The sequence below is a fragment of the Trichomycterus rosablanca genome, chromosome 10 (genome assembly GCF_030014385.1).
Source record: "Trichomycterus rosablanca isolate fTriRos1 chromosome 10, fTriRos1.hap1, whole genome shotgun sequence".
In the NCBI taxonomy this organism is placed as follows: domain Eukaryota; kingdom Metazoa; phylum Chordata; class Actinopteri; order Siluriformes; family Trichomycteridae; genus Trichomycterus; species Trichomycterus rosablanca.
The window spans coordinates 27,206,195-27,224,687 of NC_085997.1; the positions used below are offsets into that span (position 1 = coordinate 27,206,195).

At 39.6% G+C, this 18,493-nt stretch overlaps 1 protein-coding gene across 1 annotated transcript in view; it reads right to left on the reverse strand.

The window, feature by feature from the left end:
• Positions 1 to 3,917: 3,917 nt before the first annotated feature.
• The window catches only part of gfra1b (gdnf family receptor alpha 1b), a 52,440-nt gene continuing 37,864 nt past the window's right edge, over positions 3,918 to 18,493 (reverse strand). The window contains exons 6-9 of the mRNA XM_063003745.1: positions 9,792 to 9,923; positions 6,947 to 7,149; positions 4,566 to 4,610; positions 3,918 to 4,025 (exon numbers count right to left, since the gene is read on the reverse strand). Coding sequence (XP_062859815.1) covers positions 3,918 to 4,025; positions 4,566 to 4,610; positions 6,947 to 7,149; positions 9,792 to 9,923 — 488 coding nt within the window. The remainder of the gene's footprint in view (positions 4,026 to 4,565; positions 4,611 to 6,946; positions 7,150 to 9,791; positions 9,924 to 18,493) is intronic.

Sequence of the window (18,493 nt, forward strand, 5' to 3'; positions counted from 1 at the left end):
CAACACAACCACAGTGTTATGTAGAGGGTGATAACACAAAACACCTTCTGCATCTCTGCTAAATTGCCATGGCCTCTGTATTTCTCTTTTTCACTGAAGAATTTGTTGGATCCTATTACTCCCAACTTACACTGATCAGTCATAACATTAAAACCACAACCTTGTTTCTACACTCACTGTCCATTTTATCAGCTCCACTTACCATATAGAAGCACTTTGTAGTTCTACAATTACTGACTAGTCCATATGTTTCTGTACATACCTTTTTAGCCTGCTTTCACCCTGTTCTTCAATGGTCAGGACCCCCACAGAGCGGGTATTATTTAGGCGGTGTCAGCACTGCAGTGACACCGACTTGGTGGTGGTGTGTTAGTGTGTGTTGTGCTGGTATGAGTGGATCAGACACAGCAGCGCTGATGGACTTTTTAATATGGTGTCCACTCACTGTCCACTCTATTAGACACTCCTACCTAGTTGGTCCACCTTGTAGATGTAAAGTCAGAGCTGATCGCTCATCTATTGCTGCTGTTTGAGTTGGTCATCTTCTAGACCTTCATCAGTGGTCACAGGATGCTGCCCACAGGGCGCTGTTAGCTGAATATATTTTTGGTTGGTGGACTATTCTCAGTTCAGCAGTGACAGTAAGGTGTTTAAAAACTCCATCAGCATTGCTGTGCCTGATCTACTCATACCAGCACAACACACACTAACACACCAGCACCATGTCAGTGTCACTTCAGTGCTGAGAATGATCCAACACCCAAATAATACCTACTCTGTAGTGGTCCTGGGAGAGTTCTGACCATTAAAGAACAGGGTGAAAGCAGGCTAAAAAGGTATGTATAGAAACAGATGGACTACAGTCAGTAATTGTAGAACTACAAAATACTTCTATATGGTAAGTGGATCTGATAAAATGGACAGTGAGTGTAGGTGAGGTGGTTTTAATGTTATGGCTGATCAGTGTATATATTTTTAATGACTGAGCAGCATTTCAGATGGCAAAAAGATAGAACTGAGAACAATAGAACAATAGAACGGAGATTAAATGGACTTTTTGACTATTTTAATATATTCTTACACTTCTTACAGCCCTGTTGTACATGAGTATTGATTTATACAGTCCACGACACCACAACAATGCCGGAATGCTTTTAGAACACCTCAGTTAAAAGAGAGAGAAACCATGTTTTCTTATTTTACAGCACATTGTACAGATGAGTCCTTTTAGATTATATCGTAACAATTTGTACAGTCTGAACTCTGTACACTGTTAAAACACTGGCTGATAAATAATTCTGCAATGGTGGGGATATGGCACAAATAAAATTAATTGAACGTCATTATAAACAGAAAACGTCACATCTTCAAAAAATGAAATTGATGCTAAGCGTACGTACCGTAAAATCAAAACAATACTGCAGAACATGGCATCTTACAAACCTACATAGCCATTTATAAATGTTCATTTAAACAGATCTTAGGTGCCATTAAGGCTTTTTACAAGGTCACGTTCACATAACATCTGAGTAAAATTGCACAATGTGTTGCATTAATACAACAATGGAAATGGATTTGTAGCTCTGTGTACTTCTGGGATATCAGTGATTCATCATATTTAGACTTTTTCAGCTGACTCAGTATTCAATCATACACCTTGTTATTAATCTACCAAACATCTACATTACCTTACTGCTGTATTCCCTCCAGTGCCTTCCACTTTCTCTCTACATCAGAGCCAATCCTTATCATGTACCACGTACCCCTTCATCAAGACACTAGCATGGTTGAATTGAACCCACTATTCCACCAGTACAGTTGGTAGAATGAACATCCAAGCTTTTCAGTCAGGATTTAAGCAAGACTTAACCATGCACTTAACTGAGAAATCACTGTCTACAAGTGTTGTAGCTAAATAATTTAGCTAAATTTCAAGACTGTATTCTGTTTGTACTTGTGTGAGGAAACGTTGGCCAAGAAAACTACAAAGCACTTCTTTTATATGATCTGTATAAGGGCGATTGTTCAGCGATGCAAATGTAATGTGATCAAGTACATTGCTTGCCTGCCAAGTGAGGTTAATTGGAAAATTGAACAAAGGTAAGCATTTCCAAAAGAACCTCCGCAGTGTGTTGTGCATTCTGCACTGGCTGAAACATCCACATGAAACCTGGATTTATGGGAGATTTTCTCAGTCTCCAAGCAAAGTCAGATTTTTATTTTAGCTGGCATTATTTTTTTACAACCACATGTAGTACTGCCATGACATTAATGACCATGTTTTATGTATTGGCTGTAACAACATTCTCCATTCTACTGGGAGGGCTTTACACAAACTTTTGTTGGGTTTTCAGAGCATCCAAAGAGCATTTGTGGGGTCAGGCAATAATATTTAACAAGATCGTGTGGTTTGATATTGACAATTAAATTTATCCCTAAGGTTGTTAAATGGGGTTTTATTTAGGGCTCTATTCAGGCCACTCGAATTCCTCCATACTTAGCTTGGAATGATATTGAAAGCATCTATTTTAATTTATGTATTTGATTATATTTACTTGGTAACAGTTAGAAGTATTTACATACTTGTAGGCCATGTAGTGCATCTTTTAAGTGTGTTTTGCTTCTGGGTTTACTGAACAAGTTTTAGTAAACATTTACTGAAGAATCACAATGTACTTTTTAATAAAATGTCTAAAGTTAAAGACAAGTTCATTTAGAAATTAGACTAGATTCCTTTGTGTACCTTTATATATTTTTAAGTTAATAAAAAGAAAGCATATTACTGATATGTAATAGTACATTTTGTTTGCCTCTGTTTTAACTATACATCTGATGTAATTAGCTACAAATCCAGTTATGCTCTTTAATAAGGCAGTGGTAGCTCAGCAGTTAAGGTACTGGATTAGTAAATGGAGGGTTGCTGGTTCAAGCTGTACATCTGCCAACTTTCCACTGTTGGGCCCCCTGAGCAAGGCCCTTAACCCTCAATTGGCTTGCATTGTATTTGGTCACAATCGTAAGTTGCTTTGAATAAAAATGTCTGCTAAATGTCTTAAATGTAAATGTATTAGCCAGCCAGGAAAGTGTCATAACACAGACTCGATTTAGATGTTGTGAACTTGACATCAAAATTGCTGAGTGCAAACAAATAGAAAGTAGCTTTTATAACAGTTTATAGTGATATTTCAGTTGACAGGAATGACTTATGTAGATGATATAATTTGCTTATGTAATATAAAGACTATGATAATAATCCTTTAGTCAGGTGTACCCAAAATAGACACTCGAGCATTTATCATGAATCAACCAGAAAGGTCCATATTAACATACTTGACTCTCTTCTGTCTTATCCTTGTATCCATAGGCTCAGTCTGAATCAGGCAGATCATGCTGAATTCACACTGGGGACACTTGTCCTGCTCATGTTGAGAGAGGTAATGGACTGATTTGATGGCAGATGCTCTTCAGAGAGATGTGGGATTCAAACCGCAGCATGGACATCATAAGCGCACGACTTTGAGGAAATGAACATCTGTAAATAGTAAAGTCTGCTCCCATTAACCAAATGAGACTTGTTGCAGTGGGGAGGGGATAATCTTAAGGACCTAATAATTCTTTTTTAAACCCATCTGCTTAATAAATGTGTCCTGGCACCAAAATGAAACGTAATTTCCAACACAGTTTACCACACTGGGAGCACATTTGAACAAAGGTGTCTACTTAATCAGTTTTTCCATTGACTTTTTCTGTCTGCGTCATTAACACCATCTTTTGGTTTTGTTCATCAGCAATGCACTTCCATTAGTCTTTAAAAAGGTGGCCTAGCACATCAAGACGTCAGACTTCATACAGAAACAGTTGCAGGGGAAAAGGGTGTATGTATGATATCTGGTACAGGAGCAGTCTGAACTGGGAAGCTACAAATGCAGAAGCTGAACAACAATGAGGACGACGAGCGAGTTGATGAGTTTGGCTGAACTTCCTGCAATAGCATTAAAGTTGCTTGGGTCAATCAGGGGTGGGTCCTGTAAAGCACAAAACAAAGAGCTTGTTATTTTTTTTAACTAGCTCAAAACAGACGATTGCAATTATTTGATTTGTTTCCCTATGCACTGATAAAAAGAATACCTTCATTTAAATTCACATTTGTAAAGAAAAATTAGAACTCCTCCACCTACACAATTAACACTGACCTATGTATTGCTAATAGAAACTGAAAATACTTTAATCCAGACCTTATTATAATATACAGTATTTAAATAATTATTTAGAAAAAAAAAAAATTATGGTTTGGCATTGATCTAACAGTTTAAGTAGGAAATTTCTTAAAAAAATTAAGAAAGCTTGTAGATGAAGTGCCTCTTTTATTTACACCAAATCTAGCCATGTTGCCGACCCAACTTGGAGTGACATCACGTAAGACTATGTTCAATTTAAAATGTATTGACTGACATGTTAGGAAAGTAAATATTGTGTACATTTATTATTAACTTATAATTGTAACTGAAATATTACATGTTAATACTGATGCTCCTAAGATATATTCATGTATGAGCTTTGCTTACCACACATGGGGCATCCACTGTGATGTTCATCTTTAACTTCTGAGCCTAAACATAGAGGGACAGAGAAAAAATAAGTTAGATAAAATTCAATTGCTTTTCAATAATTTAAGGATTAGCACAAACAATTATTGTTTCTGTGTGTTCCATTTGCTTTACCATTTGCCAAAAAAAAATGTATGATGTACACTATTTATGTTCTCTATATCACCTTACTGCATAGTGTAAATGTTATTATGTTGGGAAATGTCTATACGTATTTCAATATAAAATATTTTTAAACAAAATTGGCAAGTGATGTTGGTAATAAAAAATAGATACAGAAACGTAAGTAGAAACAGTTATAGTTATTTGACAATAGCAGTAAAGGCCATATAATGCCAGGACTTTGGAAAAAAAAAAACATTTAATAAAGAAAAAAAACCTGAACTATTTTGCCCTGACTAATAAATCATGCATTTCACTGATCAATCATGCATTTCCTGGGTTTGCTGCCACATTAATTAGTGAGATATAATGTTATTGGGTCTGTTTTGGCACCACACAGCTTTGGCACCACACAGTCTGATGTTTAATCAGCCAACTGGTAGCCTTTATTGAACATATAACAAGGTACTCTATGTCCAGCTGGCCCTTTTAGACTTTGAGTGGCAAGGAAGGAGACCTATGAGATTTGTAAGAGAAGGGGCTTGCAGAGCAATGCCCCTCTAAAATGTAAACTAGTTGCACAATTATGTAATTGCAGTAAACTCTGTCTGGGTTCCAGCTTAATTGATCTAGTTTGTGTGGTATGCATTAGACTGTGTGACAAAGCACTGCATTATAATTGCCATTTTATAGAGCTTTACTGTGATATACTGTATATACCCCCTCCCGCCGTTCCCACCTCATACACATTGGATAGTTGCATGATAAAACGATTCCTCTGAGAGTTAAGAACACAAACCTGCTGCAAAATTGAAAATGGAAGTAATTCTAGGCAATAGGATTGTGGCAAAAATGATTAATGGTCTTCTCGGAGGTCTATCCTACTGAAGAAACTGTACCCACTACTAAATCATATTATGACTATTAAAACAATATGATGAATAGCTGTGCTAAAGGCATTGGGTTTATATCTTAACGTAATCAGATTCAGCTGTAAAGCTCTAGGCAAGCAGATATTTGCTCAGACATATTTGGAAATCTTTAACTCTTGATTGTCCAGTACTCCCTGTACGTAAACCGAGATTCTGGGAATGGGTGTATCCTGGTGTGGATTTCTCAGCTGTGTAAAGCTGCCCACCAGGCTTGGCAAAGGCAGTTGAAGCAGATGATGAGTTTGTGATATGCCATGCTTGGGTTGAATCTCAGGTTTTGCTGGTGTAAGTGTGCAGTGTTATGGATGAAGAGTTCTGGATAAAGGATGGTCCTCGTCTTAATGCAACAGTTAATTAGCTGTGACATGACAGTTTTGATAGTTTAACATCTTTTATTCATATCCAAAGGGGGTATCATTATATGATCATTCTGACGGCTCATACCAATCAATCAAAATGTGAAGCGATTTCACCAGTGAATTTAAAATGACAAGTGAACAATATCATACACAATCAGTAAAGTATAATATCAGTAAAGTATGAGAGTCAGCTGTGAAAAACCACTGTTATTGGTGTGTGTAGGTTTTTAGTGACATTGGTCAGTCTGTGTCTTAAAAGCACTGTCTCTTTTTGTAATAATTATATTAATGTGGGTCCCCCATCTTATATGCTCAAAATATCCCAATACAGTGGACCCTTGACTTACGAATTTAATTGGTTCCAAAGGGCTGTTCTTAAGTCAAAATGTTCATTAGTTAAACCTATTTTTCCCATAAGAAATAATGTAAATAGAATTAATTAGTGCCAGACTTCCCAAACCACCCCCTTACCTAACCTTTCTAATGTCTTAAATGGTCTTTTTTTGTTATAAATACAACTATATTTGCCCTTAAATCTTAAATTATAGAATAGACATTCCTGTAATAAACAATAATAGACAACAATACACAGTAGTACTGTACTGTACATAAACACACATCACATTTCAGTACAGTACGTGTGCTGTACCATACACCATAATACATTGTATCTACCAGAAACAACAATAACTTTCAAATTTCTCTATTATCTCCTTTTTTATTTCAATAGCATTGTATTTTGTAGGTGTAATTTCATGAAAGAATAACTTCCTTCTTCTCTCTTTCTTAATGTCCCCTCTGTCTGATACACAGTGACAGCTACTGGCAGGAGTAATTATACAACAACAAAAAACTGCACTTTCTCTGCACCTTCTCTGGGCAAATTTTATGTAATGTAATAACAGTGCTTGAAAGTATTATAAGAACATTTCTAGTCCTATATTACCTGCAGGTTTCCGCAGAAACTATACAGGTGGTGATCACCGCTGGGGTCCAGTTCATTAGAAAGTGGTCGCTCATCCAGAACATTAGTTGCCTTGTCCCGTCCTCTCTGAGGGGTGCTAGAATGAGCAGACGTTGGTGCGATGGGTGGCTGAGGCTGCCACACTCCAACATCTGTACCATTCCCGAATGCCTGGATAGCATTACCTACACACACAGATCCAGATGGAAGTTAAAACGCTGGCCACGTACAGATACCCAGCAACAAAAGAATTACATTCATCTCAGTTTGTTTTATGCAGAGCTAATATGAATAGATTTGTCCACTCCATTCTGTGCTTAAGCTGATAAGATGATAAAGATCCACAGTCTCGAGACAGGAACATTACTGTTTAAATGTACAAGCCTCAGGAGTGCTGGGTAATTTTATATAATAAAAGGAGAATCATTATAATAGAGATGCCTTTGAACAACCTTATTCTTAAAACCACCTTGAAAGGTCGTTCTACGTTCTCATCTCGTTAAAATTTTTGTAATATGCAACAGTGTCTGCATGAGTAAATGCAGCAGATGTGTGATGTGCCAGTGGTGAAGCCCTCTTTGACCTCTGAGATGACGTCTCTTCTTTCTAAAGGCACAGCACCCTATATTTAAAGACACTGTGACTGATAAGCATTTTAGTTTCATTGTGCATGGCTGCTTCTGGAAATGCAATGTCCACCTCCTGGCACAATGCTTCATTAATCTATAGCTGCACATGTTGTTCTTGGTACAGCATTTATATAATTTTATAAGGAAAGTTGTGTGTTTTTAGGTATATTCCTGTGATTTGAAGAGACTCGGATTTATGCATTTTATTTGTTTGAGAATTCTAATTTGTGAGATTTGCCAAATATATTTTCTTAAAGAAAGAGGAGGTTAAAGATTAAATGATAAAATATGTAAAATATCTTTCCACTGAAGATTTATTATATGCTAAAAAGAGGAATGGTTTGACAAAGAAATATTCAAACCGTCTTTCCTGTAACTTAAATGTAATCAATCATATGAGACAAGCTGGGTAATATTAGCATTTTTAGCACTGCATTGTAGCTAAAATATCTGGAACAACAAGGTTGTTTGACTTTCCTTTGGTCTTGGTTATAAAGCAACCATGAGACACAACACAATCTGAAAGAGATAAAATACTTCAGAGATCATATTTAAACCCATTAGGGTTTGTTTTACACCATTCCAGTAAATACTTTGCATGGTTCATTTTTATGATTGTGTGTGGTTTTACAGACATGGGTTCCAATACCTGAGGCTCTAGACAAACATCCAGAGGCAGTTCAGCATTTGGTAGCGATTCTTTGGTCAGCAATGCTATGTTCACTAGCACGTAGAACCCCTGTTCTGTGAGCTTCTGATCTACTGCTTAACAGCTAAGATGTTGCTGTTTTTAGTTTCCTCCAGGAATGCTAGAGCAGGGTGCAAACTCACTTAAAATGGTGCCTATCCCAGCTTTATAATGGCCGCAAGACACACAGTCAACCCCTCGACGGGGTGCCAGTCCATCGCAGGGCAGACACACATTCACCTATAGGGCAATTCAGTGTCTCCAATTAACCTGACTGCATGTTTTTGGACTGTGGGAGGAAACCAGAGCTCCCGGAGGAAACCCACGCAGACACGAGGAGAACATGCAAACGCCGCACAGAAAGTACCTGGACTGCGAACCCGGGAATCGAACCCAGGACCTTCTTGCTGTGAGGCACCAGTGCTACCCACTTAGCCACCGTGCCACCCCCCAAAAAGTTACAGTTCCCAGTCAAAAATTGCATTTACTTGTACTTCTACTTGTATATACACTTTGATATGGAGTGTTTTTATTTATTTAAGAGAACAACAACAGATTCCTAGTATTATTTGTATTCCTTTGCTGCTAGTGCTGGCACCACAACCACATGGCAATGAGATGAATTCCCATCTGGTCTTCTCTTATTCAGACATTGGCAGTTGAGCCTGTAGAGCACGTGACCAGGCTGATTGCTCAGCTAAGACTCAAACATGAGTTTAGAACCTTATCTACAAAGCCCCTTAGTTACTAACTGCTTTATACTAGTCAGGGTCACAACAGGTCTAGTTTTACCATTAAACACTGGGTGCAATCCAGGTATACCCAAGACAGGGCACCAATCCAAAGAAACATTTCTTTCGGAAAAAAAAGTGTTTTAATCATTTTGTCACCACAAAAGAACAGTTGCAGAAATCACTTAAACCTGACTTAAATACACTTAACTCTTTGGTAAACACCTTCATTCTGAAAAAATAGATATCTTAGAAAACCAAATAATAAATGAGGCTTTCTGATCTGACATAGCTGTCTGAACCAAGACCTGAAAATTGTGAAGTCAGATCCATTTTTACATTTCTGTGTATCTTCTCATATTTCCTCCATTTAAACAAGACATTGTTGAATAAGTGGCTGACAAAATAACATCTATTTTTCCACTTTTCTTTTTTCCAGACACCCAAATAATGCTTTATTGCCTTTTTCTGTCAAAGCCTTCAGAAACCGCCCCACTTAAGCGTGGTTTGTTTGTCATCCCGCTGGCGGTCTGTCTCTCACCAAAACAGTTGGGTTCAAACAGTGCTTAGAGATGAGATTTACAGGTGATTAATCACAAGGAAGCACTAAGACAGCAGTTCTCAGTGCATGTGGTTCTGCAGGACTGCTGTCAATTAAACACAGTGTAGTACAACAGATGAGAAGACTGACTGAGACTCATGAGACTGCTGAGTGAGCTGTCAGTCAGGCCAGAGTGAACCAGCTGATGTGTTAAATTTAATAGAGCAGGTGGACTCACGGAGGCAGCGGTTGTTGGTGAAGAATTCAGAGAACTTGTCGCACTCTTGTTTGCTGTTGCCGCTACTGCTACAGTCGCACCAGGGGGACACGTTGATGCTCAAGCGAAGGTAGTTTGGGGTCATCACTGTACCTGGTTCACGAAAAACAGTGTCAACATGGTCAACCTGAAGGTGACTAACTCATCCTTTACCTTAAACCCCAGTACCCATCAAATAATAAAAATTTCAGTTTATTAAAATCACCTGATCATACAGTCAGCACGAGAGTTTTTGTACCATTGACTAAGATGGGTATATATATATATACAGTGCTCAGCATAAATGAGTACACCCCAACAGATTTGTCAGAAAACCTTTAGTTTCTTTACAGAATCAACATTTTCTATGGGGTACTATACTACAAAATACTCCTACAAATGTGGGCCATTGATTGCAAACAAGATTTGTTCATTTGTACACACAAAAAAGTTATTTTCTCAACAAATTCATTCAAGACCATGTTGCAAAAATGAGTACACCCCAATGAAAGTCTTAGGAGTTTAGACTACAAAATTCTAATTAACACGAATTTAACCACATGTGAGTCTAATTATTCATTAAACAGGTGTCCAGCAGACACTTGACAGTTAAAAGGGCATTACTTAACAAAGAAAACCCCATCCCATTTCATGCTGTCAGCAGTGGCACCACATGGAAGAGAAATGTCACGAGACCTGAGAAAGAAAATTGTTTCTTTACACAAGAAAGGTGAAGGCTAAAAGAAGATTGGCAAAGCTTTACTGATCAGTCAGAATACTATAGCAAAAGTGATACAAAAATTTTACAAAGATGGAACTGCAACCATCTCACAGAGACGTCCAGGCCATCCACGGATGGTAACACCCAAACAGGAGCGTCTTCTGATGAGAAGGGTTGAAGAAAATCGCCATGCAAGTTTACTGCAGTTAGCTAAAGAGGTAAAAAGCCAAACTGGGGTGACTTTTTCCCGTGACACAGTACAGCGTACACTGCAGAAGAATGGCATGCATGGGTATCATCCACGAAGGAAGCCTCTCCTGAAGCCCATGCACAAAAAAGCCCGCCTAGAATTTGCCAGGGCCCATGCTGAAAAAGATGAAGACTACTGGGACTCTATACTCTGGAGTGATGAGACCAAGATAAATGTTTTTGGAACTGATGGCTTCCAAACTGTATGGCGTCACAAAGGTGAGGAGTACAAAGAAGAATGCATGGTGCCTACAGTGAAACATGGTGGTGGCAGTGTCCTTATGTGGGGCTGCATGAGTGCTGCTGGTGTTGGGGAGCTGCATTTCATTGATGGTATCATGAATTCACAGATGTGCTGCTCTATATTGAAGGACAAGATGCTACCATCACTTCATGCCCTTGGTTGTCATGCACTTTTCCAACATGAAAATCTAAGGCCACTGTTGCATTTCTGAAGAAGAACAGGGTGTAAGTGATTCAGTATGTTTCCTGATCTGAACCCAATCGAACACCTACGGGGAATTCTGAAGACACAGGTTGAGCATCACTCTCCATCCAGCATCCAGGCTCTAAAAGAGGTCATTCTTGAAGAATGGAAAAAGATAGACGTTGCAATTTGTCGCCAACTTGTTCATGCCATGCCTAGAAGACTTAATGCTGTCCATAAAAATCATAGTGGTCATACAAAATACTAGATGTAGTACTTTTTGATGTGGGGTGTATTCATTTTTGCATCAACTCATTTGAGTAAAACTGAATATTTTGTAATCTAAGTTATATTATTAACCTTACTTTTATGTTATGGGTTAAAGAAATGTTCTATGAAACTTAGTCTTGTCAAAATTTAGAAAATTGTTCCTGTGTTCAGTGAGATATTGATTAAAATCTTACTTTTCAGAGGGGGTGTACTCATTTATGCTGAGCACTGTATATACAGTGTATCACAAAAGTGAGTACACCCCTCACATTTCTGCAGATATTTAAGTATATCTTTTCATGGGACAACACTGACAAAATGACACTTTGACACAATGAAAAGTAGTCTGTGTGCAGCTTATATAACAGTGTAAATTTATTCTTCCCTCAAAATAACTCAATATACAGCCATTAATGTCTAAACCACCGGCAACAAAAGTGAGTACACCCCTAAGAGACTACACCCCTAAATGTCCAAATTGAGCACTGCTTGTCATTTTCCCTCCAAAATGTCATGTGACTCGTTAGTGTTACTAGGTCTCAGGTGTGCATAGGGAGCAGGTGTGTTCAATTTAGTAGTACAGCTCTCACACTCTCTCATAGTGGTCACTGAAAGTTCCAACATGGCACCTCATGGCAAAGAACTCTCTGAGGATCTTAAAAGATGAATTGTTGCGCTACATGAAGATGGCCAAGGCTACAAGAAGATTGCCAACACCCTGAAACTGAGCTGCAGCACAGTGGCCAAGATCATCCAGCGTTTTAAAAGAGCAGGGTCCACTCAGAACAGACCTCGCGTCGGTCGTCCAAAGAAGCTGAGTGCACGTGCTCAGCGTCACATCCAACTGCTGTCTTTGAAAGATAGGCGCAGGAGTGCTGTCAGCATTGCTGCAGAGATTGAAAAGGTGGGGGGTCAGCCTGTCAGTGCTCAGACCATACGCCGCACACTACATCAAATTGGTCTGCATGGCTGTCACCCCAGAAGGAAGCCTCTTCTGAAGTCTCTACACAAGAAAGCCCACAAACAGTTTGCTGAAGACATGTCAACAAAGGACATGGATTACTGGAACCATGTCCTATGGTCTGATGAGACCAAGATTAATTTGTTTGGTTCAGATGGTCTCAAGCATGTGTGGCGGCAATCAGGTGAGGAGTACAAAGATAAGTGTGTCATGCCTACAGTCAAGCATGGTGGTGGGAATGCCATGGTCTGGGGCTGCATGAGTGCAGCAGGTGTTGGGGAGTTACATTTCATTGAGGGACACATGAACTCCAATATGTACTGTGAAATACTGAAGCAGAGCATGATCCCCTCCCTCCGGAAACTGGGTCGCAGGGCAGTGTTCCAGCATGATAATGACCCCAAACACACCTCTAAGACGACCACTGCTTTATTGAAGAGGCTGAGGGTAAAGGTGATGGACTGGCCAAGCATGTCTCCAGACCTAAACCCAATAGAACATCTTTGGGGCATCCTCAAGCGGAAGGTGGAGGAGCGCAAAGTCTCGAATATCCACCAGCTCCGTGATGTCGTCATGGAGGAGTGGAAAAGCATTCCAGTGGCAACCTGTGAAGCTCTGGTAAACTCCATGCCCAGGAGAGTTAAGGCAGTTCTGGGAAATAATGGTGGCCACACAAAATATTGACACTTCAGGAACTTTCACTAAGGGGTGTACTCACTTTTGTTGCCGGTGGTTTAGACATTAATGGCTGTATATTGAGTTATTTTGAGGGAAGAAAAAATTTACACTGTTATATAAGCTGCACACAGACTACTTTTCATTGTGTCAAAGTGTCATTTTGTCAGTGTTGTCCCATGAAAAGATATACTTAAATATCTGCAGAAATGTGAGGGGTGTACTCACTTTTGTGATACACTGTGTATCACAAAAGTGAGTACACCCCTCACATTTCTGCAGATATTGAAGTATATCTTTTCATGGGACAACACTGACAAAATGACACTTTGACACAATGAAAAGTAGTCTGTGTGCAGCTTATATAACAGTGTAAATTTATTCTTCCCTCAAAATAACTCAATATACAGCCATTAATGTCTAAACCACCGGCAACAAAAGTGAGTACACCCCTTAGTGAAAGTTCCTAAAGTGTCAATATTTTGTGTGGCCACCATTATTTCCCAGAACTGCCTTAACTCTCCTGGGCATGGAGTTTACCAGAGCTTCACAGGTTGCCACTGGAATGCTTTTCCACTCCTCCATGACGACATCACGGAGCTGGCGGATATTCGAGACTTTGCGCTCCTCCACCTTCCGCTTGAGGATGCCCCAAAGATGTTGTATTGGGTTTAGGTCTGGAGACATGCTTGGCCAGTCCATCACCTTTACCCTCAGCCTCTTCAATAAAGCAGTGGTCGTCTTAGAGGTGTGTTTGGGGTCATTATCATGCTGGAACACTGCCCTGCGACCCAGTTTCCGGAGGGAGGGGATCATGCTCTGCTTCAGTATTTCACAGTACATATTGGAGTTCATGTGTCCCTCAATGAAATGTAACTCCCCAACACCTGCTACACTCATGCAGCCCCAGACCATGGCATTCCCACCACCATGCTTGACTGTAGGCATGACACACTTATCTTTGTACTCCTCACCTGATTGCCGCCACACATGCTTGAGACCATCTGAACCAAACAAATTAATCTTGGTCTCATCAGACCATAGGACATGGTTCCAGTAATCCATGTCCTTTGTTGACATGTCTTCAGCAAACTGTTTGCGGGCTTTCTTGTGTAGAGACTTCAGAAGAGGCTTCCTTCTGTGGTGACAGCCATGCAGACCAATTTGATGTAGTGTGCGGCATATGGTCTGAGCACTGACAGGCTGACCCCCCACCTTTTCAATCTCTGCAGCAATGCTGACAGCACTCCTGCGCCTATCTTTCAAAGACAGCAGTTGGATGTGACGCTGAGCACGTGCACTCAGCTTCTTTGGATGACCAACGCGAGGTCTGTTCTGAGTGGAACCTGCTCTTTTAAAACGCTGGATGATCTTGGCCACTGTGCTGCAGCTCAGTTTCAGGGTGTTGGCAATCTTCTTGTAGCCTTGGCCATCTTCATGTAGCGCAACAATTCGTCTTTTAAGATCCTCAGAGAGTTCTTTGCCATGAGGTGCCATGTTGGAACTTTCAGTGACCAGTATGAGAGAGTGTGAGAGCTGTACTACTAAATTGAACACACCTGCTTCCTATGCACACCTGAGACCTAGTAACACTAACAAATCACATGACATTTTGAAGGGAAAATGACAAGCAGTGCTCAATTTGGACATTTAGGGGTGTAGTCTCTTAGGGGTGTACTCACTTTTGTTGCCGGTGGTTTAGACATTAATGGCTGTATATTGAGTTATTTTGAGGGAAGAATAAATTTACACTGTTATATAAGCTGCACACAGACTACTTTTCATTGTGTCAAAGTGTCATTTTGTCAGTGTTGTCCCATGAAAAGATATACTTAAATATCTGCAGAAATGTGAGGGGTGTACTCACTTTTGTGATACACTGTATATACAGTGTATCACAAAAGTGAGTACACCCCTCACATTTCTGCAAATATTTCATTATATCTTTTCATGGGACAACACTATAGACATGAAACTTGGATATAACTTAGAGTAGTCAGTGTACAGCTTGTATAGCAGTGTAGATTTACTGTCTTCTGAAAATAACTCAACACACAGCCATTAATGTCTAAATAGCTGGCAACATAAGTGAGTACACCCCACAGTGAACATGTCCAAATTGTGCCCAAATGTGTCGTTGTCCCTCCCTGGTGTCATGTGTCAAGGTCCCAGGTGTAAATGGGGAGCAGGGCTGTTAAATTTGGTGTTTTGGGTACAATTCTCTCATACTGGCCACTGGATATTCAACATGGCACCTCATGGCAAAGAACTCTCTGAGGATGTGAGAAATAGAATTGTTGCTCTCCACAAAGATGGCCTGGGCTATAAGAAGATTGCTAACACCCTGGAACTGAGCTACAGCATGGTGGCCAAGGTCATACAGCGGTTTTCCAGGACAGGTTCCGCTCGGAACAGGCTTCGCCTGAGAATTTGAGTCCACGTGTTCGGCGTCATATCCAGAGGTTGGCTTTAAAAAATAGACACATGAGTGCTGCCAGCATTGCTGCAGAGGTTGAAGACGTGGGAGGTCAGCCTGTCAGTGCTCAGACCATACGCCACACACTGCATCAACTCGGTCTGCATGGTCGTCATCCCAGAAGGAAGCTGACGCACAAGAAAGCCCACAAACAGTTTGCTGAAGATAAGCAGTCCAAGAACATGGATTACTGGAATGCCCTGTGGTCTGACGAGACCAAGATAAACTTGTTTGGCTCAGATGGTGTCCAGCATGTGTGGCGGCGCCCTGGTGAGAAGTACCAAGACAACTGTATCTTGCCTACAGTCAAGCATGGTGGTGGTAGCATCATGGTCTTGGGCTGCATGAGTGTTGCTGGCACTGGGGAGCTGCAGTTCATTGAGGGAAACATGAATTCCAACATGTACTGTGACATTCTGAAACAGAGCATGATCCCCTCCCTTCCAAAACTGGGCCTCATGGCAGTTTTCCAACAGGATAACGACCCCAAACACAACCTCCAAGATGACAACTGCCTTGCTGAGGAAGCTGAAGGTAAAGGTGATGGACTAAACCCAATTGAGCACCTGTGGCGCATCCTCAAGTGGAAGGTGGAGGAGTTCACGGTGTCTAACATCCACCAGCTCCGTGATGTCATCATGGAGGAGTGGAAGAGGATTCCAGTAGCAACCTGTGCAGCTCTGGTGAATTCCATGCCCAGGAGGGTTAAGGCAGTGCTGGATAATAATGGTGGTCACACAAAATATTGACACTTTGGGCACAATTTGGACATGTTCACTGTGGGGTGTACTCACTTATGTTGCCAGCCATTTAGACATTAATGGCTGTGTGTTGAGTTATTTTCAGAAGACAGTAAATCTACTCTGCTATACAAGTTGTACACTGACTACTCTAACTTATATCCAAGTTTTATTTCTATAGTGTTGTCCCATGAAAAGATATAATAAAATATTTGCAGAAATGTGAGGGGTGTACTCACTTTTGTGATACACTGTATATATAACATTATACATTATATAACATTAAAACCACCTTCACCACCATGTCAGTGTCACTGCAGTGCTGAGAATGACCCACCACCCAAATAATACCTGCTCTGTAGTGGTCCTGGGAGAGTCCTGACCATTAAAGAACAGCATGAAAGGAGGCTAACAAAGCATGCAGAGAAACAGATGGACTACAGTCAGTAATTGTAGAACTACAAAGTGCTTCTATATGGTAAGTGGGGCTGATAAAATGGACAGTGAGTGTAGAAACAAGGAGGTGGTTTTAATGTTACGGCTGATCGGTATATATATATATACACACATAATTTTTTAAGTACTATTTATTTATTAATTAATATTATTTATATGTGTATATGTGTAACTTGTTATAATTATTAACACCAAGCAAAATGAAGATTTTCATTTATATTTTACTTAATTTACTTAAGTGTTTCTGACTTTTAAGAACACTTGGGCAGTCACAGTTGCCATCCTGTTTTAATGAGCTATAAAATGAAGTCACACAGAGTCCAAATCACATTAGTAATTAATTAATATATGAAAATAAAAAAAACACAAATGAAACAAATGTTTTTACCCTATGAATTAGGCAATGGGTTTAGGTGTTAATGAGCCAACATTATGGATGATTTATGACTTAAACTAGGTTCTGCAGCTGAGTAAGACAAAAAAGTGATAAATAAAGTGTGGTTATACTGTACACTAATATCTTTCACAAATTCCCATAGACCCTGGGAACCTTGTTAGGATAAATGACAATAGGAACTACGTAAAGTACTAGTGTAAACAACATTTATCTACTTTCACATGAAAATGGTTTACTGTCCACAGAATTAAGATTTAGCAACTGCTATCTCAACCCCTGGCCCACTGAAAACGTGGAATGAGCTAAAGAAGAAGGGTGTCTGGAGGATTTGAATTTTGTCTTAAGGAGTGCAAACAGATTTCTTGCTCTGTATTCTCCATGTTTATCCAAACTTTGTGCTGTAATGTTGGCAAAGGGAAACTACACAAAGAACTAAGTGAAGGGGCGCCAATACTTGGAATTTATTTACATTGTTTTCTTTTGGTATATTGGAATAAATGTACTTTTCTTATATTCTAACCATAAAGACTTTTTAACCTTTTAGCTATTCACCAACTCCACAAGGGTTTTATTACTTCGGAACTGACTGTATTTTAAAGACCACATAATTATCTAGCAGTGGTAGCTCAGGGGTTGAGGTACTACCAATCAGAGAGTTGCAAGTTTAAGCTCTACCACTGCCAATTTGCCACTGTTGGACCCCTAAGCAAGGCCCTTAACCCTCAATTGCTTGAATTGCAGTCATAATTGTAAGCTGCTTTAAATAAAAGCTTCCATTAAATGCCACAAATGTAAATGTGAAACAGCAAATGCACTTGCATGGTGGTTTCATAAAATGTCATTCAGCAAAATAATGTACAAAAGTGCAAAAAAAAATACCCATGCCTGGGTTATGCATTTGTATTGAAAGATAAATGGGTAACCATTGAAAAGATATAGAATAACATTTAAGGCTAATATTCCATTACATTTTAATCAATGGTCCCATGGGGAAACACCCAAAACAGTGTGCCAAACCATCAAATTTCTTTGTCCATCAATTTCCAGCGAAGTCCATGAAAACATGGTTTGATGAGTTTGAATTTGGAGGAAAACCCTTCCATATGGGTACATCTTTTTTGAAAACCCACTCCAAAACCTTGTAAAAGGCTGTTATAGTTTCAAAAGGGGACCAACTTAATACTAATACTTGTGGTTTTGAAATGGGGTGTCACATCCACATAATTTTGGTTATGTAGTGAAATACTCATATGATTTAACCACACTTTTGCTTTATGCTTTGAAGCACATTTGATGCCAACTGTGGTGCTGC